At 40.9% G+C, this 26,856-nt stretch overlaps 1 protein-coding gene across 24 annotated transcripts in view; it reads right to left on the reverse strand.

The window, feature by feature from the left end:
• Positions 1 to 9,031: 9,031 nt before the first annotated feature.
• TMEM45A (transmembrane protein 45A) overlaps positions 9,032 to 26,856 on the reverse strand; it is a 77,475-nt gene continuing 59,650 nt past the window's right edge. For 8 of the 24 annotated variants that reach the window (XM_023623911.2, XM_070242906.1, XM_070242902.1 and 5 more), the window contains 5 exons: positions 26,202 to 26,393; positions 24,705 to 24,917; positions 23,154 to 23,338; positions 14,170 to 14,315; positions 9,032 to 9,530 (listed from right to left, as the gene is read on the reverse strand). In XM_023623911.2, the coding sequence (XP_023479679.1) occupies positions 9,431 to 9,530; positions 14,170 to 14,315; positions 23,154 to 23,338; positions 24,705 to 24,917; positions 26,202 to 26,391 (834 nt within the window). In that variant the 5' untranslated portion in view covers positions 26,392 to 26,393 and the 3' untranslated portion in view covers positions 9,032 to 9,430. Of the gene's footprint in view, positions 9,531 to 9,680; positions 12,579 to 14,169; positions 14,316 to 23,153; positions 23,339 to 24,704; positions 24,918 to 26,201; positions 26,394 to 26,602; positions 26,734 to 26,856 lie in introns of those variants that run through there. The other 16 variants (XR_011428886.1, XR_011428888.1, XR_011428889.1 and 13 more) reach the window with 6 other exon arrangements.

Raw genomic sequence — 26,856 nt, forward strand, 5'->3', positions numbered from 1 at the left:
AAGGCAATAAAGAAGAAGGGGCAGGACTAGCCAACGGGGTCAAAGTGTAACTGTCGAGACCAGCAAGAAAGTGGGGAAGGGAAGAGAAAGGAAGGCACCAAAGAGGAAACCAGGAAGGCAGTGGACCTTGTGGTCACCTAGGGCTCAGCTTCCTATGCTTTGTTGGGGGCTTTCGCCAAGTTGGACCAGCAGGCGCTCAGGCCACAGACTCCCTCATGGGGAACCAGAGTGGGTCGTCAAGGAGAGGTTGGACAGTGATGCCCGCAGATGACTCCAGCACTGGCAGTTCTTTAAGGAGCCCACGTTTCGACAGCTGCAGTTGGCTAGTGGGCGCTACTGGCCCAGTTAAAGGTTGAAAGCACTGAAGGCCAGCACAGCAACCATCTGTCAGGGGCTGAATTGTGTCCTCTAAAAATTCATATGTTGAAGTCCTAACCTCTGGTACCTCGAATGTGACTTTATTTGGAGATGGGGTCATTACAGGGGTAATCAAGTTAAAATGAAGTCCTTAGAGTGAGTCTTCATCCAATATAAGGAGTGTTCTCCTCAGAACAGGAAATTTAGACGAGGACATGTGTAGAGGAAAGATGATGGGAAGAAACGCACGGCGAAGGCGGCAGTACAAGCCAAGGAGAAAGGCCTGGAACAGACCCCTCCCTCACAGCCCTCAGAAGGAACCAGTGCTGCCAACACCTTGATTCTGGTCTTCCAGCCCCCAGAGCTGTGAGACAATAAGTTTCTGTTGTGTCAGCCTCTCAGTTGTCATAGTTTGCTACAGCAGCTCTGGGAAACGAAGCCACAATCTGAGTCACTATGAGCTGGTGTCTCTGCAGCTGTAGCTCTGACTGTCTCCTGCCCAGGAACCCACATGCTTCTTCCCCATCCCTTCTCTGTCCTCAACTGAATGAATGAATGAACAGATGAATATTCACCTCCTCAATCAGAGTTCTGTTCCTGGTGGATTAGGAAAGGTTTTATAAAAGAGGACGCATGTAAGCTGACTTTTTCAACCCCTAAACAACTATAGATTTTCCCCTATTCTCTATAATACTCTTTTTATCAAAATAGATCTTTAGGGGACATGAACACTCTAACGTTTACCCAGCCCGGGGGATTTAGAAAAAATATTGATGTACCCCCAAAATGGAAGAATTTAGAGGTAATGCTGCACAAGCTCAAAATAAGTAAATGTGAATCCATTATCTCCTTTACTATGAATAGATTTAAAAATATCTGTTTCTGATATGTCTGCATGTATATGCACAGCAAATGTCTAAAAGGAGACATAAAAAAATTCCTCTTGGGAATCTGAGGAATCTAATGAGAAACTCATTTTTCCTTTTACCCCTCTTTTATGATTTCACATTTACCTTATGCATTTATTAATCTGAGCCAGGTGTTCCAGAAGAACCTCAAGGGGTGACTGCTTCATGGAGGGAAAACCATCATTTTATGAAAAGTAACTCACTTCACACTAATAGGAGTTTTTTTCTAGAAAACTAAAATACGTGTCCATGGAAGATGCTGGATTCTAATTAACGTAACCCTGAGTTAACCTCCCTGTGCTCCAGAAGATGAAAGAAAAGAAACCCTCAAATTCTTCTTTTTTAATCTTAAATTTACTTCTGCATCTTGCTCCAGAGAACTTCAGTTCCTCTCTTCATCTCTTCTGACTTTTTCCTTTTATTTTTCTTTTCCCATTTTCTCCTCTTTTATTTCTTCCTCTTACATCCCTCGAATCTGAGCTGACAATCATAGGTGTATGGCCAAGATTGAAAGAAGAGAGAAATGGTCAACCATGGTTAGGGTGAGAGGCATAGCATAGGAATTCATTTGATTTTCTTCTTTTCCTTTTAGAAAGCCTGATTCAGGTGAAAAGCAAACCCAGAAATTATAGTAACTAAACAAGAGCTTCAGCCTAGAAACACTAGTCCCATGTAAACACTAGTTCTTTTGAAAATAGTAGTATGAAATCATAAGCTTTTCTGAGGCAATATGAGTTGACATTTTCAATGTCCAACATAAAATAGCTCTATTATTTGTGTCTTAACAAGCTAATACTCTAGATCCTAAATCTCTCCTTTTAGTATGATTACTTTACGGAAATCGTTGGTGCAAATATAAGTTATCAATTGTTGCATAACAGACCACTCCAAACTTAGTAACTTAAAACACAACTGTCATGTATTTGCTCATGATCATGAACTTTGGGCAGGACGCAGCAGGGACGGCTTTGCTCCATATGTTTGTTTAACCAAGTCATCTGAAAGTTTGAATAGAGTTTCAAGGATCCAAGATGGCCTTTCTTATGCGTCTGAGGTCTCGGCTGAGATGACTGGAAAGGCCAAGTTGGCTGGCCCTCTTTCTACCTCATGGTCTTTTCTCCTCCAGGGCCTCCTCTTCCTCCTTGAAGCCTTCCCAACAGAATAGCCCTGCCTTCTTCACACAGAGGCTGGGTTCCAAGATAGCAACAGTGTGAGTTGCAAGACTTCTCAAGGCCTAGGATTACAACTTGCTCAGAGTCACTTTTGCCACATTCTATTGGTCAAAGAAAAATCACAAGGCCAATCCAGATTCCATGTTGGAGGTGGTTAGAAAAAAGGCATGAATTGAGGGAGGCAGAATTCACTGGGGCCCGTGATGTTTAATTTTTTGTGCCAACTAGGCTAGGCCATGGCACCCAGTTATTGGTCAAACATTATTCTAGATGTTTCTGTGAAGACTTTTTTGGGATGAGATTAATACTTAAATCTGTAGACTTTGAGTAAAGCAGATTACTCTTGTCCAAGCAGTTGAAGACCTTAATAGAAAAAGACTGACCTCCACTGAAAAAGAGGGAATTCTACCAGCAAGCTGCCTTTAGACTCGAGCTGCAGTATCAACTCTTCCCGGGCTGCCCTCCCAGGCAGCCTTCTTACGAGCCCACCCTGCAGATTTTGGACTTGCCGGTCTTCTACTATCACATGAGCCAACTCTTTGAAATCAATCTCTCTTCTCTCTCTTTCTCTATAGATATAATAGACATAGATACATATTTCCTGTTTCTGTTTGTGGAGAACCCTGACTAAATACAGAGGCCATTTTGCAACAAGCATTGTGCATTTTCCAGATAAAGCTTGTGATCTGAAACTTAATCAGAAAGCTTAATAATAGTGTCTGATACTCAAGGATTTTGTGACCTAGTTAGAGAGTAGGCATATAAAAAGTTAGAGCACACCAAAGAACAATGCAGAAGTCACTAGTTGATAAACGATTTACTCCACAAGTGTAAACTCTACCTGCCTGAGGAATGTTGGAAATGCAAAAAGACCGGTTGGGGAAACTTGCTGGCCGGGGTGAGGCCATAAAACAGCCATAAATGTATAACCAAGCCAAGTGCTCAGCAGGTTTCTCCAGGAGGAGAACACGTTGCATGTTTGGTAATAAAGCTTGGGAGAGAAAGTATCTTTGATGCTGGCATTTGCCATATTCCCTTCAGCACACCATTCTCCAGCTCAAACCACATGCCTTATTTCGAAGTCTAAAACATTAAGCTTAAATTAACGTTAAGTAATGGAGTATTTGTTTCCTCGGACTGCTGTAACGAAGTACCATAAACCGAGTGACTCAAACAACAGAAATTTATTGTCTCACAGCCCTGGAGGCTGGATGTCTAAGATCAAGGTCTCAGGAGAGCCATGGGCTCGATGAAGATGCCAGGGAGGAATCCATCCAGCCTGTTGCTTGGCTGCTGGAGGTTTGCTGGTATCTTTGGTATTCTTTGACTCGTACACACATTACCCCGATCTGTGCCTTCATCTTCACATGGCATTCTCCCTGTGCGCGTGTCTGTGTCCAAATTTCCCCTTTTTATAAGGACACGGTCCTATTGGATTGTGGCCCACCCTACTCCAGTGTGACTTCATCTTAAGTTAACTGACAACATTTGCAAATGAAGTCATATTTTGAGGTATTGGAGGTTAGGACATCAATGTATGAATTTGGGGGGATGCAATTCAATTCATAACAATGGGTTACAGTACTAATAAGTTAAAACGTAAGATTTTTAAAAAATAACCCAAACTCTACGTCTAACAATGTTTGTGGTCTGACGGTATCAGGGGTAAGGATGTGAACCTGGTACTTTGGCTTGAATTGTGTTTCCATACTCTGGCACTAGAGGGCTGCATCATAGCTGTCGTCTTTTCATTCACCCATAATGTAGGCATATCAGCTATGAAATAAGTTTTAGACACATTTCTTGGGGGTTAGGGAGTGGGGAAGATGTCATATCCTGGGAAGAATGATATGTCCTGGCCATCCCCGTCCTGGTGAGCCCCCTCCTGGATCTTGCTATGGACTGAATGTTTGCGTCCCCTCAAAATTCATCTGTTGAAGACCTAATCTGCAGTGTGACCGTATTTTGAGGTGACACCTTTGAGAGGTAGTTGGGTCATGAGAGTGGAGCCCTCATGAGGAGATTAATGTCCTTATAAGAAGAACTGGAGAGAAATCGTCTGTTTGTCCACCATGTGAGGATGCAACAAGAAGGGAGGTGTCTGCAAACCAGGAAGCTGGCCTTCCCCTGACACTAAACTGCCGGGGCCTTGATCGGGGACTTCCCGGCCTCCAGGACTGTGAGAGGTCAATGTTTTCCATTTAAGCCACAACATGATATTCTGTTATAGCAGCCCAAACTGCCAAAGACAAGTTCTGACCCGAATCAAATCACCAGAGATATTCGAACAGAATCCAAACTCTCCCCCTCTGAACAGGACACTGGTGTCGTGAGCAGGGATGGGGGACAGATGGTCTTTAGAATCAGGCAGGTCCAGCTATGAAGGAACTGAGCATTCTCTGTGCAGTAGTGTGACCTCTGAAGCGGAGAGAGCCCGCACTTCTGGCATCAGGGGACTTATGCCCCTTGCAGGCTGGGCCTCTGACTGCAAGGTCTTGGGCAAGTCACTAACTCTCTGTCTCAGAGTCCTTCCCTAGAGACAACCTATTAGGACTTGTGTTCTCTAAATAATATCTTCCTATGGTTTGCTCTCCTCCTTCTGCTCCAATAGCACAGATTCCTTACGTGCTACAATAGAGACAAAAGAAGCATGGTTGTCTTCAGGGGAGCGTAATGTAGTGAGAAGGAAGAATTGCTGTGCAGAGACAGAGCACTGAATAGCAGGTGATCCAGTGCTCCTCTGTCTCTGCGCTGTAGGAACTGTCGAGAGAAGAAAGCAGCATCAAGCAGTAGGAAAGAAAGGCTCCGCACTGAGCCTTGGAGAAGCTTCAGAAGTTAAGCTGCGAGGAGGAGGGAAGCAGGGACGGTTACCACGATACACATACGGAAACGACGATAAATACGCTCTGGGGAACAAAGAACAGGTCAGCCTGATTGCTATGAGGGTTGTGTTGGGCAATATGAGAGCATAACTACAAATTGAATTACACTCCATTGAAGTGACGTTATTTTAGTTGAGTATAATGCTAATTAATTTAGACTTGATCTGAGAGGCAAAGGGAACCGGGGTCAGTTTCTGGAATGAGAGAGTTGGTCCATCTTAAATTGCTAACCCCCTTGATTACTTGGGAAATCTTATCCCTGTATATTTCAGAGCCTGTGTGTATTTTGGCTTCCGACCCAAATTATTAAGTGGGGTATTATTTGGGCTCCACACCCAGCTCCTTATTGAAAACCTTTAATCCTTCCGCTAGCACATTTGAAACAGGCAGAACAGTATGAAGCCTTGAGAGGAATCAGATAAGAGGCCCTTTCTTGCCTCTATTTGAATGTTTCCCATTAGTCATAGAAATTCCTCCCACAGCCCACACATGCACAGAACAAACACGCATCATCCCTGCTTCGAGGCCTTCAAGGCTAAGAAATACTGACGTCCAATCTTAGAGGTGTTAGTTGACTTACCTTTAAAAGAGAGTGACCTGGAATTCATTAAGGTATCACCTTAATATCCATAAAAATTGGTTGGTCTTACCACATAGGAAAGATATGAGAAAAAGGTGCAGGGTTGCAGCAAGTTCAGAAGTCTTTACACATAGAAGGAAGTATTTTTAAATATCTTAAGAACTAAAGAACAATAAAATCCTGGCAAGTGACATGACAGCCAGGGTGGGGGCTGCAGACTGTCATGAGCAGGCAGAAAAGGCAGATCATTTCAACCTGACCAAAGCTCGGCAAGGCTCCTTCCCTGAGCTACCGAAGGCCGGGGGACAACCTGTGTGGAGGGTTAGACGTTGTGACTATGAATAATAGGAGGCAGTGTGTGCCATTAGAGTCACTGTGAAGAATCCTGTCCCATTCGATATCTGGGTCCAATATCTCAAAGAGATGACTAGGTGTCCACAACATGGCCTGCCGTAGGTGACTCATTTCCTTAACAGTAAGCCTGTTTTAACATGGAAAGACTTAGAATTACGTTCAGAAATGTTTAAGAAAATCAAAACCATAATGTCGATATCTTTGTGTTAAGGAATTGCGCATGTTTAGCATTTTAGGTATTTATAATTTTTAAAATAATTTTGTCTATCCAGATTGGTCTTGTAAGTCCAGTTTATACGTGTGCAGTTGAGTGACAAACTGAGGCTTGCGATTCTAAGCTGAACTCACTAAGTTTATACACGGTATTGGAACATTTAAGAAAACTTAAAATTCACCACATTTATAAGTTTAATGAATTAGATTTGTGAAAATAACCTAACTTGGGAAGATTTGAAGATTTGTCAGTCAATTGAAGTATTAAGAAGGATATTGAAAATATTTAATACAATTTAAGATGTTTACAGGGAAATCTAATTATCGAAGTATAAAATTGTGACCAAACATTAAAGTCTCCTTAAAACTGAGTGTTAAAATTTGCTAGACTTAAAAATATAATAAGAATATTCACAAATTGAACTGAAAAGTATAAGAAAGGATTAAGTTTTTTCACTTCTACTGGCTTAGTCCAGAAACCCAATTATTCTATTCTCCGCGTGTCTCTCAAAAGCAGTCTCCAAGCTCAAAGCAAAAATCTGCCTCCGTAGCCTTTAATTGAGGGGAAATTCTTTTCTATTATTTCATGCTTGTCCTCTATTCTCCCAATGTTCTCCATCTGGAATTCATATTAGTCAGAATCTAGAATTTCTGGATCTGTCCTCCATGTGTACAAACTTATACTTTTTATCTTTGGACCCCTTGTATTTGGGGAGTAATCCTCACTTCTCACTTTTTATTGTCATTGTTCCTGTAGTCCCCAGTGACTCCTGCACCACCTTATTAATCCGCTTCCAAGACACAATCAACACAGCCTTGAAGAGTGAGCCAAATAGTGATGAAATGATGAGAAGGAGAGCATCAAGATGGTCACAATGCGACCTCCCACTGCAGCAATGCGCTGGAAGGCCGTGCGATGGGAGGCTGCAATTTCCCAAGTGAAGGAGACTGGAGGTTACAGAAATCACTGGGGAGCTGGTACCACATCAACAGCCAATGCTGACAGTGGGCTGGGTTATTGCAAGAGTTTCTTTGCTTCGGTCATGGCAAATAAGGCATGGGATACCCACAAAGGGGGTTTGGCAAAGCTCAGGAATTCAGACCCCAGGTTTTTGGAAGAGTTGAGATAAAATACAAAGAAAAGGAAGGGAGGGCACCCCCCACAACCCTTCTTTGGTGAAGGCTTCCATAAAGTTCCAATAGAGGTGTTCAAATGCGTTACTCATTCCAGGGCCTGGCGGCAGACAGCCCTGTGGACTTAGACCTGAACCAAATGTTCCTCTCCAGAGAACACACTGGGCTGCATCTCTCACGTTCTCTGTGTGCAGAGCCTGGAGAAATGTACGTTTCTGCTCTCTCATAAAGACTGCTAGACTATTGCCACTCATCAGTTTTCAAAATTCTAGCCCTCAGCTGGTTCATGCTAATTATTCCCAGAATTCCTGCTCAGGCCTAGATATCATCAATGCCGTTTCTCATGTAACTGCAGCTGACAGCTCACTCTTTTGAAATACAAACTTGCCAAAGTCTAGAAACTTGCTGGACTAGAAAAGACCACTGAGATATAGGACACAGATGGGGCAGAGTGCCATGATCACTTAAGTGCCATGACCACAGCGTGTGGGCACTTCATACTCCAGAAATGCACTAAGGTTTATTGCATTATTCAAGACCAACCTTTAGATACTCACATTGTTTCTTTTCAACCCTTACAAAAAAATGAATGTGTTTAGTTCTTTGGCCTCAAGAATCCATTCTCCCTCTTCAGTGTCACTGTGGTTCTACCAGATGGCAACAGCCTTCTGGATTTGTCAGTGCTTCTGGAACGCCTGGGAGCTCTCTGGATTTCATTGCCCGAGTCTCACCTGGAGCCGCCCACAAGGCTGCCTCTGCTCCTCCACGCTCGAGTCATCCGTCAAGGATGCCTGCAGCCCCCTTACCTTTCTGTGGCAGCACAGACTGGCCTTTCTGACTAACGTTGTACTAAATTAGCTGCCCCCGTGCTTCAGTTTTGTCTCAGAGACGCTAGATTCATAAAATGTGACAGCCAGAAAGGGCCCCGGGATTCATCCAGTTCAATTCCCTTACTTTCAAGAGAAGGACATAGTGATTGCTAATGTCCCAGAGGCTGGTTAATGGTAGAGCCAGAATTAGAAATACGATTTCTTGCCTCTTCACTGAGGGGTTACTTAGTGCACAGACTAGGTAAGGGGTCTGACTTTTTTGCCAAATAGTCCATATATGGCTTCTTCTTTTGAACCCTTCAACTATTTCAGGGGCCAGTGTGGTGGCCGTGCTATGCTGAGCCATGACTTTTTACTCTAAACGTAACATCTTCTCTTGCCTTTCCCTACGTCTCATGGCTTTGCAGCCACGCATCCTTTGATCTTCTCTGAAAGAGTGCACAACTCAGCGTGGCGTCTGGCTTACTTCCCCCAGGAGAGAACTCAGGTGCAACAGAAAGAGATGTCTCACAAAAAGGAATTTCAGTGTCACTCTACTTCTTCATGATGTGAGTGTGGGGTGCAGGTGAATAACAAAAACAAAGATTCGAGGCGTCTGAACCAAGGTTCATGCACTCATTTATTTCTCATTGCAGCAACAAGATAAACAACCGTGATTCCACGTTTAACGAGTTACAAATGGTAGCAAGCCCAGGAGCCTTGAGCATATCTATAAGACAAATAAAACCAATATTTTTCAAAGCGTGGACATCAAAATTTAGAAGTCCTCAGAAGAGTCATTGTGCACCCCAAATACCATGACTGATGTGCAAAATGAATTTATCATCCAAAATATTTTCCAACCTAAAAATAAAATGTTTGAATTCAAATTCTTCAACAAAATTGGAAATACAAGCAATACACCAAGAATCATCCTCAGGCAGTTGTTCTCTAAACAAAAGGCCATGCAACAAAAACAATGCAAAAGAGAAAAAGTTCTTCCAGAAAGACCAGAGGCCCATCAAAATCGCATTTCTTCTTCTGATTCTTGTTCTCGGTCAGCGGTTTTCAGGAGTCCAACTTCTGAGGGGCAGAATCTCCGCAGTCGAGATGTAACCAACCTGCGGAGGATGAAAGGCATCTCAGGTTACGCTGGGTCGGATAAAAGCCCAGAGTAACATGTATCTATATTACAACAGACTCCAAATTCTCTGTGCAAATGGGAGAAGCAACCCCCAAAGAAAATTACCTTTATTTGCCTTTGGAGTTACCTGAAAATTGTTTGTGGATTAAAGCAGGATATAAGTAAACAGATGCAATAGAAGATGTCTGATTATTCATAACTTTGATCATTTCTGAAACAAATAAGAGAATCTCAGGGCTGTAGCAATCCCAGATGAAATCAGGTTCTGCCGAGCTTCTCCATCAATGCGCATGGAGCTGTGTGCTCCAAAAAGGAGCCTCTCGTGTGCAGGAAGTGCATGCAAGCGACCGCTTCCCCTGCCAGCACCATGTCCAGTCTGGGCTGTACTGCAGCCCCTACTTGCACCTTCAGAGGGGGGCTTTGGTGCAGGCCACAGGCTGCTCAACTGCATGAGACAGTCCGTGATGAAGTCAGAAGTTGGAAGAAGTGCCCTCCCCCTTGTGACTGTTGTCACAGATTAAGAGAATCTCCAGGCTGGGGGAAAGCAGTGGTTATAATTTTTGACATTGGAAGATGCCAAGCTGCTTAGCAGCAGAACCTCAGCAGGCTCTTCACTTCTTTGATGTCGGAAGAACTAGGCAAAGCTTTTCCTGTGCATAATTATTTGTAAAGACATTGTACCGTGACCATATCAACAAAACATAGTTAACTTCTAGAAATATATAGGGATATGCAAACAAACTTGATAAACCAAACCATCAAAATCATTCTCATGTTTTGAAAAACTCCACTGGCTTCTCTGCATGTTTACTCTTATTTTCTGCCTTTCTTCTTCCAGTGAAGGTCTGGCCTGCCCCTCTCGATATGCAATGCCTTTACTTCTGCTTTGGATCCCATTAGGATATAAGCATCATAACAACAGAGACCTCGTTTTCTTCGCTGCCCTAACCCTAACCAGAGTCCAGAACAAGGTCTGCTACATAATAGGGACTCACACACATTTGATGAGTCAGTAGCCATTGGAGCAATCTGCCAAAAGTTCATATCAGTCACCTACTCACAGACGTTAATTCTTCAGTCCCTTCCAGCTCAGCATTAGCTCCCCCCATATACAACAACTGAGCAGCATCAGGAACGTCTGTTGACCCATCAAGAGCCAAGGAAAACCATTCGAAATCATTTGCCTTGATTATTAATTGACTATTGATGTTGCTCCCAATGTCTACAACTCTTCAAGGCACTATTCTCACGAATGGCTAATAGTCTTAAATAATTTAAAGACAGGGATAATGCTTGTGTCATTTTTACACCCACACAGTTATCTCCACATTGCCCAGCCTCAATACATGCTAAATGAAATGGGTTAATTAGTTAATTCACTCATTAGATTCATTCCCGATGACTTATGGAAAATAAAACACAGACGTGGCTACTGAATTACAAATTAATTATTAACGTAGACCCTACTGACCCCTTCTGTTTCCCACTCCTCCACTCTGGGTTCTATCTGCTATTGCTACAAGCCACCAAGCTGAGGCATGTTCAAGCTCTATCTTCATCCTGTAGCCTTAGATATTGGCACATGCAGAATTGGCCAGTGGGGACAGATTGAGGGATACAGTAATAAAGACGAAGTGCAAATAATTGCTAGTTCCTGGAATAATGCAAGTCCAGGAAATCAGGGTGAGGGTGTGTCTGGGCTTTTGCTCCCATAAGTTCTCTTCAATTAATATAAGAAAGAGTGGTGCTGAGACTCCGGGTGCACCTTGAGAGTTGATCTGAAAACCAACCTTCCTGAAGGCAAGCGATCGTTTGCCTGGCATTTGGTCATCTCTCTCCTGTTCTTCAAAATGGCTCACATGAATCATTGCTTAGCAAAGCAATCTGGAAATGGGCGATATTTCTCTACCATAAAGAGGAGCTTTTGAAATAGTTCTATGCAAAGTGGTATTTAAATATGAGATATAGTAAAACACACAATAAGATTTTGAAACAGATAGGTCTCTTCTCTGAGTTGTCACAATCAGGACCCTAGGCATGGGACTGGATGAGGCAATCTCTGAACCAATATTCTGCAAAGGTGGGACATGCAGCTTCATTTTTCAGGGACTTGGGGGCAGTCGTTCCATAACCCAGTTTTGTTTCCATGGTGATCTTTGTGCTATGTCAAACAAATTCTGATATAATGTCTGAAAATCCATCACCTGGGACTGAATTACAAACCACTCCACAGTCAAAGCCTGACAGACAGATCTTCAAAGCTCCTTGTGGTTTGAGGACGGAATTAGCTGCCATGAGACCTCACCAAAAGTCAGACTGAATCGTCCTGATATTTTTTAAGCTACTGCTTATTTATATCAAAATATATCAGAACATGAGCTCTTCCTGGTCTTATATTTCCGAGAGCAATATGAGAGCAAAACTCAAAAGCATATAAAACATGATCTGCAAACAAAGCCTATATTCAAGTAACTCTGAAACAGATCTATTAAAATAGCAAATAAGTGTTTCTTGAGTACCTTTTATGTGTTTGACAGTGTGCCAAGAGCTGTGAGAAATATGAAAAGGGTCTTTTCCTCAAGGAAAAGAAAATCTAGCCAGCAGAAAAGACTAAATGAGCTACTAGTAAACCTCCCAAGATAGATCACAACTCTTAAAATCTGTGGTAGAGACTAGAGTTCTATAAAAAACTCATGGAGGGAGATGAGCAGGGGCTAGAATATTCACAGAAGTGTTTGTAGAAGAGATGGGCCTTTAATTTGGATATGCCAGGTAGAGAGAACTACATGGTCAAAAGTTAAAGGTGTCATGGGCAGGAGGGCATAAGTATGGAGTTTCTGGTTTCTAGAGAACTGTAAGTTGATAAGAGATTCATTAGGGGTCTGAAGATTTCTGAAACAGAAAGAGACAGTAGTCTTCTTTGGGCTCTGGGAGGGAGCGGATATGAAGTGGAGAGGTCTCTTGAATGCTGGCATTGTTCTTGGAGGTTGCCCAGCCCCATAGGAGATGAGGCCCAGATGTCAGCCTAGAACAACAGAAGAAGCCAAGTTTCACTCAAAGGCAGAGCCAGCCTTAACAAACCAGCTCATGCACCTGCTTAGGGGGAATGAAATAGGACTAAGAGAAATCAGTCCATGAGAAGGTAGAATTTCCCAGCACCCAAACACTTAGACCTCTAGAAGGAAGCAACTACAGTGAGCTGACCTGAAGCCTAGCAGAGACATCTGGGAGCTAGACAAGGAAGTGGTTTCCTTACTCAGAGACCCATTGCCAAAGCTGCTTCAGCAGTGAAGCTCAAAGATGCACAGAGCAGGAGAGGTGGCCTGGACCTATGTCTTGAGAGAAGAGTAAAAAGCTACTCTTGGCAGAGGCTGAGACCCTACTGGGCCTAGAAGCAGGTACTGCATTTTAGGAATCTAGAGAACCTGCTAGATGTGTACTGTCCAATATGGTGGTCACTATGCCTAAATGGATATTTCAATTAACTAAAATTAATGTGGCACTAGGCATATGTTAAGTTCTCAATAACCACCTGTAGTTCATGGCTATCCTAACAAAGAGTGCAGACACAGAACATTTTGATCAGTGCTGAAGTCTGAAGAATTAGCTGTTGGAAGCTGCAAGCCTAGGAGGTGGGATCAGCCAGGCCAGTGTGGTTGGCATTAACTACCTTAGAAAGAGGAACCATGTTTACTCCTTTCTATTCCTACTCATCCTCCAAGCTACAGTTTAATTCTCAATTGTGAGGAGGCCTCCTCTGAGCTCCAATGTGCTTCATTCTTCTACTACTTCCATTTATTGCATTCTATTTAAGTTGTCTGTATCTTCCCATAGGGTCTAGACTTTACACATTTTTTGAAACAGGAGAAGGAGGAGGAGGACAAGAACAACAAAAAGAATAAGAACAAGAAGAAGAAGCTTCACTGAGCTCTTATTATGTCCTAAGCAGTTTAAATACATGATCCCATTTAGGGACTATTACTATCCCCATTTTGCAAACAACAAAACTGATAATTAATGTGGTTAAAGAATTTGCCCAAAGTCATACAGCTGGTAAGTTGCAGAGCTAGGAATATATATTTTTATCAATCTGTTATGGCTCCTCACCCATCATGAAACATTTTATCAGGGTCCTTGTAAAAGCATGCATCATTAAACTGAATCTCACTTTTGGAAATATTAGAGTAAATGTCACATTAATCAGGTACTCAGATTTAACAGGAGACATACACATTGGTCAAAAATGACACCAAGCTTGGGAAGTGCTAGAAGTGATGTACATCTGGGCAATTGGAGGACTCAATGAAAGTGTGAGGAGGACCATTCAGAAGAGGAAACAGCACATGCAAAGACATGGAGGCATGGAAGAGTGTGTTGAAGGGTGACACGTGGGTCAAAGGCACAGGAGAGACACTGTTGAGTATTCTAACTTGAAACCAGCACTTATTCCTTTTGTTGGAAATTTCATGTTTGCAGATAATTTTCTGCTGCATTACTCTGTCTTGTGGAAGGCTAAGGAATGAAATCCCCCTTTGAATTTTAAGTTCAAAACTATCAAATCTTGATGATCATATACCAAGGAATAGAACTTCCATGAACAAAAATTACTAACTTACCAGGTGACAAAAGCATAAATCACTCCAATGACAATAAACGTTAATGCATAATGCCAACAAAAGCATATGGTGAGGAACATAATGTTGTCATGATCGTTTGGATCCCATGCAGGACCACCACTGGGGGGATAAAGGACAAAACCAATCTGTAATTTAAAAGAAAAAGCACATATTAAAATAATCAGGCCATTCCCAAAGATGGAGCATTTCAAAATGCTTGGTTCCAAGATTAACGGTAACTAAGACAATTCCCATTATCTGAGATACTACAGATAAGGCATCAGGTTTTGCTGCCTGTTTCCGTAATATAGACACTATCTGCCAGGTAAAATTTTTGAAAAAAATTTTAAGGATATTTAAAGATCAATTTTCAAAATATGAATAGGAATCATATGAGGATTGGTGGACTTTGGAGAATGTGCTAGGTTTTGAAGCTGTGAAGCTTCACTCAGTTATTTCAAAATTAGGGTACAAAACTTTTTTAAATAAATAACTGCCCATAGCTAACATTACATTCAACGATCAAAGACTGAAAGCTTTTCCTCTAAGACCAGGAACAAGACAAGGTGTCTGATTTCACCACTTCCATTTAAGATTGGACTAGAAATTCTAGACAGAGCAATTAGGCAAGAATAATAAATATGGGGTATCCAGATTATAAAAGAAGAAGTAAAACCATATTCACAAATGACATGATCTTAGAGGTAGAAAATCCTAAAGAATCTACAAAAAACTATTAGAGCTAATAAATGAATTCAGCATACTTGCAGTGTATGAAATCAGCACACAAGAGTATTTCTACACACATGCAATGAACAACCCAAAAATTAAATTAAGAAAACAATCCACTTACAACAGCAGTGAAAAGAATAAAATACTTAGGAATAAATTTTATCAGAAGTTCAAGACTTAGACAAAACTACGAAACATTATGGAAAAAATCAAAGGAAATCTAAATAAATGGAAATACGTCTCATGTTCATGGACTGGGAGATTTAATATTGTGAACATGGCAATAACACCCAAAGCAATCTCATGAGATATTATTTCTATTTTATAGCTGAGGAAACCTACAGGCTCAGAATATCTAGTCTACAGTCACATGATTAATATGGTAGAACCAGAATTCAGATCCAGGTCTGACCTGGAGACTCACAGACTTCTCCCTCCATGCCATAGTCACAACTGTTTTTTAGAGCTTCCAAAGGAAAAACTCTGTTAAGTCACCTCCATCGGTCATCATCAATTCTGCCAGTCAAAATGTTTACTGTTTACACCAGGAAAAGAGAAACTTTGAGCACCTCTCACTGCTAATCTCATTCGGACCCTCAGAGCTTCATATTGAAAGCTAAAGATTTGACCAAAGGCCTATGAACAGAGTTAACTGATGTGATTATACGGAAAGACATAGAAACACTGATGGTCATTTCAGGTTAAAAGCAACTAAATTAGAGAGTGACGTCAGCATCATGGCAGAGTGAACTTGCCCAAGACTCTCTCCCCTCCAACATACAACAAAAAGGACATCCATACGCCAACAGAAGAAATTCTAACAGCATAAAACCTCAGAGAGAGGGCAGCCACATGACAGAGGGTAGAGAGGCAGGAGCCCACCTTGGAGGAGCTGGAAAGAGGTAAGAGAGAACTTTTCTCCCTCCCCTAAAGACTGCGACAACAAACATGGGATGATTTGTGAGGGAAGGAGTGGGGAGGGGTCATGTATTCACGAGATCACCCAGGACTCCAACAGGCCTTTGCAACCTAGAGGGAAGCCCTCAAACAGGATGAAAGTTTTCGTGGGGGTGACCTCATCTAGCCAAGACCCCAGGAGACCAGATAGTGAGAGCTATCAAGAAATCCTGGACTGCACGAAGGAGAAAGCCCCCATCCCCCCAATCACCCTGCAAACATCTCAGCTCAAGGCACAGTGCTCAGAATATGCAGCTCTTGACACCCACCCAGTGGTGATAGGCTGTAACTGAAACCAAATAATATCAGAATGAGAAAGAGCTGACCATCCGACATCAGAAACTACAACAAATCTCCAGACCAGAGAGAAAACGACAAGCACCCAGAACTCAGTCCTGAGGACACACAAATATGTAAGCTAAATGACAATGAATTCAAAATAGCTATGACCAAAAAACTCAACGAGGTAAAAGAGAATGTAGAGAAACAATTCAATGAGTTCAAGAGCTACTTCACAAAAGATATTGAAACTATAAAGAAGAATCAATCAGAAATATTAGAGATGAAAGACACAATGGAAGAGGTAAAACAAAATACGGATTCCCTGAATGCTCGAGTGGACATCATAGAGGAGCGAATCAGCATAATTGAAGATAGACAGGTTGAAATGCTCCAGACAGAGGAGGAGAGAGAACTAAGACTAAAAAGAAATGAGGAAAGCCTCCAAGAAATATCCAACTCGATGAGGAAATGCAACATAAGAATTATACATATTTCAGAAGGTGAGGAGAAGGAGAATGGAGTAGAAAGTGTGTTCAGAGAAACAATAACAGAGAACTTCCCAAATCTAGGGAAAGAGAGGGAAATATGCGTGGAAGAAGCTTCCAGATCTCCTAGATTTGTCAATGTAAAAAGACTTACTGCAAGGCATATAGTAGTAAAACTGGCAAAAACGAATGACAAGGAAAGAATACTCAAGGAGCAAGGCAGAAGAAAATAACCTACAAAGGAACCCCTATGATGCTTTCAGCAGATTTCTCTGCAGAAACCTTACAAGCTAGGAGAGAAAGGAATGACATATTCAAAACTTTAAACACAAGAATCTTCAGCCAAGAATACTCTATCCAGCAAAAATATCCTTCAGATATGAGGGAGAAATTAAATCTTTCCCAGACAAACAAAAGCTAAGGGACTTTGTAGCCATGAGACCCCTCCTACAAAAAATCTTCAAGAAGGCCCTCATACCTGAAAAAAAGGAGGGGGGGTGGAGAAAGGGGTCACAAAACACAAAGTATGGAGATAAATAGGTAGACAGAATCAGAATAGGATAGCAAATATTCAACTACAGCATTAGGCTAAAGAGAAGGTAAACACCAAAAACAAAGACAATCTTGTCACTTTAACCACACACTCACAACACAAGTTGGAATGAGATATGAGAGAAACAATGTAGGAGGGGAGGAGGAAAGGAACTGAATCGGTTTAGACTAAGGAAATAAGAGGCCATCAGAAAATGGACTATTTTAGACACAAGAATCTGAATACAAACTTCAGGGTAGCCACTAAACAAAAAAGTAGAACAGAGACACAAAGAATAAATAAAGAGAAAACAAAGAAACACTTCATAAAAAACTACATAATTCAATGGGTAGATCAAAATATACAGGACGAGAAACAAAGGAAAAGCAGGAAAACCAGAAAACAAGTAATATAATGACAGCACTAAGCCCTCATATATCAATAATCACCCTAAACGTAAATGGATTGAATTCTCCAATAAAAAGACACAGACTGGTGAGATGGATTAAAGAACAAGATCCAACAATTTGCTGCCTCCAGGAAACACACCTCAGCTTCACTGACAAACATAGGCTCAGAGTGAAGGGGTGGAAGACGATACTCCAAGCTAATGGCAAACAAAAGGAAAGCAGGTATCACAATACTTATATCAGACAAAGTAGACTTCAAGATAAGACAGGTAAAGAGAGACAGAGAGGAACAGTATATAATGATCAAAGGGACATTCTGTGAAGAAGAAATAATGCTTATAAATATCTATGCACCCAACAAAGGAGTACTAAAGTTCATAAAGCAACTATTAACAAACCTGAAAGAAGATATTAAAAATAGCGCAATAATATTAGGGGACCTCAACACCCCACTCACATCAATGGATAGATCATCCAGACAGAAAATCAACAATGAAACAGTGGAATTAAATGAAAAGTTGAACCAATTGGACTTAATAGACAAATATAGAACACTCCATCCAAAAATAGCAGAGTACACATTCTTCTCAAGTGCGCACAGAACATTCTCAAGGATAGACCATATGTTGGGAAACAAGGCAAGCCTCTAAAAATTTTAAAAAATTGAAATAATAACAAGCATCTTTTCTGATCATAATGCTATAAAGCTAGAAATTAATTACAAGAAAAAAGCTGAGAAAGGGACAAAGATGTGGAGACTAAACAACATGCTATTGAACAAGCAATGGATCATTGAAGAAATTAAAGGAGAAATCAAAAAATATCTGGAGACAAATGAAAATGATAACATACCACACCAACTCATTTGGGATGCAGCAAAAGCCATATTAAGAGGGAAATTCATTGCAATACAGGCACACCTTAACAAACAAGAAAAATCCCAACTGAGAAATCTCAAATTAAACCTAAGTGAATTAGAAAAAGCAGAAACAAATCCCAAAGTCAGCAGAAGGAGAGAAATAATAAAAATCATAGCAGAAATACATGCAATTGAAACAAAAAAGGCAGTAGAAAGGATCAATGAAACAAAGGGCTGGTTCTTTGAGAACATAAATAAAATTGACAAACCCCTAGCCAGACTTACAAAGGAAAAAAGAGAGAAAGCTCAAATAAACAAAATCAGAAATGAAAGAGGAGAAATAACAACAGACACCACAGAAATACAATGGATTATAAGAGAATATTACAAAAAAAATAGGCCAACAAAATGGATAATCTAGAGGATATGGGTAAATTCCTAGACTCTTACAACCTCCCAAAGCTGAATCAAGAAGAAACAGACAATCTGAATAGACCAATCACAAGAAAAGAGATTGAAACAGTAATCAAAAGCATCCCAAAGAATAAAACCCCAGGACCAGACGGCTTTCCTTGGGAATTCTACCAGACTTTTAGAGAGGATTTAAAACCTATCCTTCTCAAGCTATTCCAAAAAATTAGGGAGGATGGAACACTTCCTTACACATTCTACGAGGCCAACATCACTCTGATACCAAAGCCTGACAAGGACAACATAAAAAGGAAAACTATAGGCCAATATCACTGAGGAACATAGATGCAAAAATCCTCAACAAAATTTTGGCAACCCGAATTCAGCAATACATCAAAAGGATCATACATCATGATCAAGTGGGATTCATACCAGGGACACAGGGATGGTTCAACATCCCCAAATCAATCAACGTGATACACCACATCAATAAATTGAGGAATAAAAACCACATGATCATCTCAATAGATGCAGAGAAAGCATTTGACAAGATCCGACAGCCATTTATGATACAAACTCTTAACAAAATGGGGATAGAAGGAAATTACCTCAACATAATAAAGACCATATATGACAAACCCACAGCCAACATCATACTCAATGGCAAAAACTGGACGCCATCCCCCTGAGAACAGGAACACAACAAGGATGTCCACTATCACCACTCTTATTCAACACAGTACTGGAGGTTTTGGCCAGAGCAATTAGGCAAGAGAAAGGAATAAAAGGAATCCAAATAGGGAGTGAAGAAGTGAAACTCTCACTGTTTGCAGACGACATGATCTTATATATAGAAAACTGAAAAAAAAAATCCATCAGAAAACTAATATAAATCGTTAACAACTATAGTAAAGTTGCAGGGTACAGAGTCAACTCACATAAATAAGTTGCTTTTCTATACTCCGATAGCAAACTCACAGAAAGAGAACTCAAGAATACAATTCCATTTGCAATCGCAAATAGAAGAATAAAGTATCTAGGAATAAATTTAACCAAGGAGGTGAACGACTCATACAATGGAAAGCATAAGATATTATTGAAAGAAATTGATAATGACATAAAGAGATGGAAAGAGATTCCTTGTTCATGGATTGGAAGAATAAACATAGTTAAAATGTCCATACTACCCAAAGCAATCTACAGATTCAATGCACTCCCTATCAGAATCCCAATGACATTCTTCACGGAAATAGAGCAAAGGATCCTAAAATTCATATGGGACAACCAAAGACCCCGAATTGCTAAGGCAATCCTCAGAAAAAAGAACAAAGCTGGAGGTATCACAATCCCTCAATTAAAAATGTACTACAAAGCCATAGTGATCAAAATGGCATGGTACTGGTACAAAAACAGGCACACAGATCAATGGAACAGAACTGAAAGCCCAGAAATAAAACCACACATCTACGGACAGCTAATCCTTGACAAAGGTGCCAAGAACATACAATGGAGAAAAGATCGTCTCTTCAATAAATGGTGTTGGGAAAACGGGACAGCCACATGCAAAAGAATGAAGGTAGACCATTATCTCACGCCATACACAAAAATAAACTTAAAATGGATCAAAGACTTGAAGATTAGTCCTGAAACTATGAAACTCCTGGCAGATAACATCGGTAGTACACTCTTTGACATCAGCCTAAAAAGGATCTTTTAAAATCCCATGTCCTCTCAGACAAGGGAAACAAAAGAAAAAATAAACAAGTGGGAGTTCATTAGACTAAAGAGCTTCTGCAAAGCAAAAGAAACTAGAATCAAAACAAAGAGACAACCCAACAACTGGGAGAAAATATTTGCAAATCACATATCTGACAAGGGGTTAATCTCCATAATATACAAGGAACTCGCACAGCTGAACGACAAAAAAACAACCCCATCAAAAAATGAGCAGAGGAGATAAACAGACATTTTTCCAAAGAAGATATACAGATGGCCAATAAACACATGAAAAGATGTTCAACATCACTAATCATCAGGGAAATGCAAATCAAAACTACATTAAGATACCACCTTATGCCTATTAGAATGGCTATAGTCACTAAGACTAAGAATAACAAATGTTGGAGAGGGTGTGGAGAGAAGGGAACCCTCAGACACTGCTGGTGGGAATGCACACTGGTGCAGCCACTATGGAAAACAGTATGGATATTCCTAAAAAAACTAAAAATAGAAATACCATTTGACCCAGCTATCCCACTACTGAGTCTCTACTGAAAAAATTTGAAATCAACAATCCAAAGTGACATATGCACTTCTATGTTCATTGCAGCACTATTCACAATAGCCAAGACATGGAAGCAACCCAAGTGCCCATCGACTGATGATTGGATAAAGAAGATGTGGTATATATAAACAATGGAATACTACTCAGTCAGAAAAAAGACAAATTCATCCCATTTGCAATAACATGGAAGGACCTAGAGGGAATGATGCTAAGCGAAATAAGCCAGTCTGAGAAAGACAAACACCAGACGATTTCACTCATAGGTGGAATATAAACACACACACGGACAAAGAAAACAGTTCAGTGGTTACCAGGGGAAGTGGGCACAGGGGGTGAAGGGGAGCACTTATGTGGTGACAGTCAAGAAATAATGTACAATTGAAATCTCACATTGAAGTAAACTATTACGAACTCAGTTAAAAAAATAGCAACAAAAGGGGAAACCCAAAGAAAGCTGACAAGAATATTGGAGATAAGAGCAAGATTAATGCCACTGATTGCTATTCCATTAATAATTAATGACTTTAAGGATCTGAGGGAAGAAGCTGTGGGCTGTCACAACTGAGAATAGGTTGGCTTAATGTTGTCCCTTTTGGCAGAGAAATGTTTTCATATTTCCCCAAAAGCTTTTCTAAGGAAGAGCTATGAGGTTAAAGTCTTTGGGCATAAATCTGTGATTATTTAAAAGTTTTTCCATCTATCAGTAGGTCTAGACTAGTTTCTTTTTTTACCTGGTGGCCAGACTAAATAACGTTTGGAGCCTTAAAGAAAAATTAATGAACATTTAATACCAACGCAAACACAGACACTGGCAGGAAATGAAGGTTTAGCCATAGAAACTCTCCCTACTCTTAGATTCCTCTGAAAAGAAAAATGGCTAGAGACTTGGGTGAATTTATCATGCTTCCATGTTTTGTTGGTATGTGTGGTGTATGAATGTTTATGGCCAAAACTCTGTCTTAAGCTAATAATATTACACTGTGATTTGCTTTTCACCATATTTTTTCTCTTGCTAATTTTCCATACATGGTAAATACTAGTGCATGAAATAATATATAGACAGATTAAGTGCACACATACACTCTTGGAACCGTAACTATGGAGGTGTGAGCTGATTGAGGCAAATGCTCAGATTGGTCACTTTGTTACAACTTCTATATAGATGATTGGGTAATAGGCCAACCTAGAGAGAATTTCCCTCCCAAATGGGTTCCCTACAAAATTGGTTCCTTTCCTGAACCACATTACAGTCAAATATATTTTCTCAAAAACCTTACCACGTCATGTCATTTTAAAAAGAAAAAAAATTCTCTCAGGCCCATTCTTTCCACGAACCATCTTCTCCCTGAGTCCCTATGTGGGAGAATATTCCCAAAGCTCGCTTTTGCACTTTGTCCTTCCCAAGCTCCCTCCCATCACTGTCAAGATTAGGGGGTGGACAGAATAAAACGGGAAGAGCCTGGGATTTGGGGTCAGGCAGACCTACATTTCGATTCTAGTTCCATTATTGTGTGATCTGGGAAAAGTAACTTGGTCTCTGGTTTTTCCTTATCAGTAAATTGGGGATGATAATAGCTAACTTCCAAGTCGTTGTGAGGACAAAATGAAACAATGTGTATGTAAAAGTCCTGCACAGTGGCCAGCACACAGTTGTTTCTCAATAAATAATAGTTTTCTCCCATTCGTGCCTGCCATATGTTTCTTGAGCTTATTACACATTAGGCTGTAAGCTGCTGCTTTAGTAACAGGAACTGCCTCCAACTAAAAGCACCAGCTCAGAGTTCCCACATAATAGATATTCAGGGGTGTGATGAAGGTGTACACAACCCCTTCCTTCCTCACTGCTCTGTCGACGCTCCCACCAGGGCTGCTGGGCCACTCAAAGAAACACCAGCTCTCAGTGGCCACCTTCTCACTGTAGGCAGCACAGCAGAAGGAAGTCTCTGGGTTCTAGAGCAAAATGCCCCAGCAAACAAAGGGAGAAGTTTACAGACAGAGACACGGAGCACTTGAACTGGAGGCCCCAACTCACCTGCCATAACCAGCTCCCCTGAAGCAGGACAAGGCTTGTCCGCAGAAGCTCCACAATTACATTGGTCCGTGTGAAGAGCTCCACGAAGGCAACCAGGCCTGCCAAAAAAGTGACCAAGACCAGCAGCTGGTGCAAGAAGATGTCCAGCATTTCCCGGCCATGCGTGTGGTTGTAGAAGATAAAGGCTGATAGAGGGACAAAACATAGTTTGCGCTTTTCAATGAAACCAAGGGATACTCACTGGTTTTTTTTTTTTTTTTCTCTCTCTCTCTCCTTCTCTTTCTCTCCACAGAATCTTACACACACTTGTCCAAAATAGTAGGTGCCTACTGCTTCCCACGATAATGGAACCCTCTCCCATTTTTGGAGTCATCACTACCTCTTTAGAATGGAATCTTTGAAATCTAACACTTCTTTTCCCTTCCCTGACCTTTATTCTGTACTCTAACATATCACAACATCTTCCACTAATAAATTTTGAAGAATCTTCTGTGCAGCAGGATGAATAAGAAGCAGGACAGGGGCAGGGGAGCAGGACAAGTGCACAGAAGAATGAGACAAAGTCTGGCCTCAGGGAATTCAGTCCAGTGAAGAAGCAAATATACACACAAATCCTAAGAATGGACTTTGATGGGTATGCCAAGATGCTCAGGAAGCTCTCAAGAAGTAGTAACTAACTACACTTTTGAGGCCCTCGGACAGATTCTAGCTTCATCTTGATCCTTTCCATTTAGATGAGGAGAAAAAGATGTTCGCTCAAAAACCTAAACCCAGAGATAATGAGAGCCACGCTGCTGGTCATTGGTGCCCATGCTTTGTAGCCCTCGTTCTCGGAGAGGGGCTGGCAAACGTCCTTATCTTCAGATGTGGCAGGCAAGGGGGACAGTTAAGAAATGACTGCCTCCTGATAATTTAGGGCTTTTTTAGTTCCATAATCCACTTATTCCTTACAAGTGCAATAAATGAAAACAGATCACTAAGCACTTATTTCCGGTGTTTCCATCTACAGCAACGGGGAGAACAACCCAACAAAAAATGTTTTTCATTAACCTCTCAAAATCAGGACCTCATATTTTTATGTGACTGAATTTCTTGGACCCTACCTATCATGTGATGCTGGAGTTTCACTGCATTGGTATGAGAAAGGCCAGTTAGTAGGTGGTGGAAACTGCTCTGCGGTGAGCAGTTACCTCATTTCAGGATATTCCTGCTTCACCACGCTGAGCTGTTTCACTTGTTAAAAATGGAAATGAGGATAATCTCCAGAATATCCCAGAGATGAATAACCATTGTAGCTGGTTCTTTAAGACAGATGTGAAATGTGGATGAAGCACAATGAATGATTGTGCTTGTGCAGTTGTACTTAATGAGTCAATAGGGAGCGAAAATCTTTGGCGTCCTGACGAGGACATCCAAATAGCTCACCATGGCCCAAATTGATGGTCCTGTGGATCAAGGCTGCACCAGGACACTAATGGAATATCATTGCAAAGGGTGAGACAAATGTCCAATAATAGTGAAAAGGACAAGAATATCCTTACTTATACTTACCCTCCACAAAAAACGCATTTGACAACATTAACTTGGTTAAGGACGTAGGAAGTGAACTGATGGTGAAACATAAGATGTTCATCACACCCAGCAGGCCAAAGAAGAAATACATGGTGAAATGATGCCAGCTCAGGAGTCGGACCCACTGGCCCTCTTTATGGTCATATAGGACCAGGTGGGGTCCTGCAGGAACGAACTGTTCCCCAGTCATGCCTGCAGAGGAATACATCACAGTTTTAGCGACCCTCTCCAAGATTCTCTCCAATTTAGAGCAGGAGTTTGCAGGAGGATTAGCCTGCTGCTCAGTCCCATCTGGTGTCCTTTGATGACACTGATTCCTCTTTCTGGGCTGTTCCCTAATAGCTGAGCACTGGTGCTGTAGGCTTGTTTTAGATGTTCAAACACTGGTTTGGATAATCACTTTTCATCAAAGATTAACCAATTAAGTCACAAAGCTATTTCGGATCTTCAAAGCTGATGACGTTAGTTCTTAGTTCTATGATCAGTTCCACTGATGACCTTAGTTACTATTTTAATCTAATGACTAGATAAATCCTGAATGATTTGGGGTTTGGATTTGTGTGATCAGTACTTTCTTCTTACATTATATAGGCTGATTACTTCCTCCTCACGTGCTGCATTTTTGGATAGCTGCCACAAAGGAGGGAATTGTACTTGGTTCAGGATTAAAAGGCTAGAGTTCAGCTTTTCCCCAATTAAGGAGAACTGAGAAAGCAGAGACTGACACGGAATATGGTCTAGTCAGTTAAACAGTTAAATTTTCTTAATGATGTTGCCTTATTTGTTAATTGATAGAATTTGGCAAGGAAATTCTTCTCTATGGAAATGGTTACTCTGTAATTTGATGGCCAGAGCAAAGACCAATTGCCATGAATCAAGAATGAAGAAATCCAAAGAGAAATTAGGAAGTGTTGCCTTTCATAAAGGAGACGCTGAAATGGAACTCTAAAAACACAGAACATTTTCACAGAATCTTAGAGTCAATGGAAAGGCCTTAGAAGTTGTGTAGCCTAAGTTCTTTCTCCAATTTAGGAATCACACAAAAAGGACAATTGCAGGAGGCAAGGTCTTCTTCAGCCTGACCCCTCTCTGCAGCCTATCAGCAATGACTTATACTGAAGCTTTCCCATAGTCACTCAATTATTTTGGTATCATTTTGAAAAATGGTTTCCATAGAGTTTACTCTTTCAGGCATCAGGATAATTAATATAAAATTATTTCAGAGCCTCCAACTAATTCTATGAAGGAAATTTCACCTTAAGTAGACAGGAAAGTAAACTGCTACGGAAAACTCATTAAGAAATAGGCCTTTGTATAAACACGAAATATTACCTTCTGACAAATATTAGATAGAAATTATAATTAGAACATGTGTTCAGAGATATTTTTGAATAGAAAATTTATTTTAGCAATTTCTTGGTTTGATATTGAAAATGCCCAAAAGGAGAAAGCAGAACACAGAAATTGTCCACTCACCAGTTAAAGCCATGCAGATCAGTACGATTCCCTCCAAAATTTCTATTCGCTGGAATAACGCTTTGCAACCAAGGTAGGAAGTCCGCTTGTGCTTTTTGCAGGCATACTTGAGAATGCACTTTGCAGTCCACCAAGCACCCGTGAAAAAGATGAAGCTTCCAGGGAGGGCATGACCTCTGAAACTCCCCATGTCTACCAAGGTAAGAACATATAGAAGTTGAGATATTTCATTTCCAGAACTCAGCCAAAACATCGCTGGTTCCCATAAAGGACACTCTCTTCTGATGATTATGGATGTAGCACGGATTCTGAGAGTCCGCTATTAGTGTCAACAGCAGTGGATCCACTGCGACATCAACAACACCAACAATAAGAAAAATTCACATTCGTTGAACACCTACCTTGTCCTCGGCACTGTGTCAAGCATTTTACAAGCAATCTCCAATCTAATTTTACAGTATACCCATGCACAAGGGATTATTATTGCATTTTCAATTGGGACACAGGTTTAGAGAAGTTAAATGACTTCCCCAAATCTCACAAGTATGAAGCAAAAGTTTTGTTGTTTTTAACAGGAAGCTCTAAAGGATTTCTTAAAACGACAGCACAGGCTCTGCCATACAGTCACGCTTTAAGCATACATGAAGGAAAGTAA

Source organism: Equus caballus, chromosome 19 (genome assembly GCF_041296265.1).
Source record: "Equus caballus isolate H_3958 breed thoroughbred chromosome 19, TB-T2T, whole genome shotgun sequence".
Lineage (NCBI taxonomy): Eukaryota > Metazoa > Chordata > Mammalia > Perissodactyla > Equidae > Equus > Equus caballus.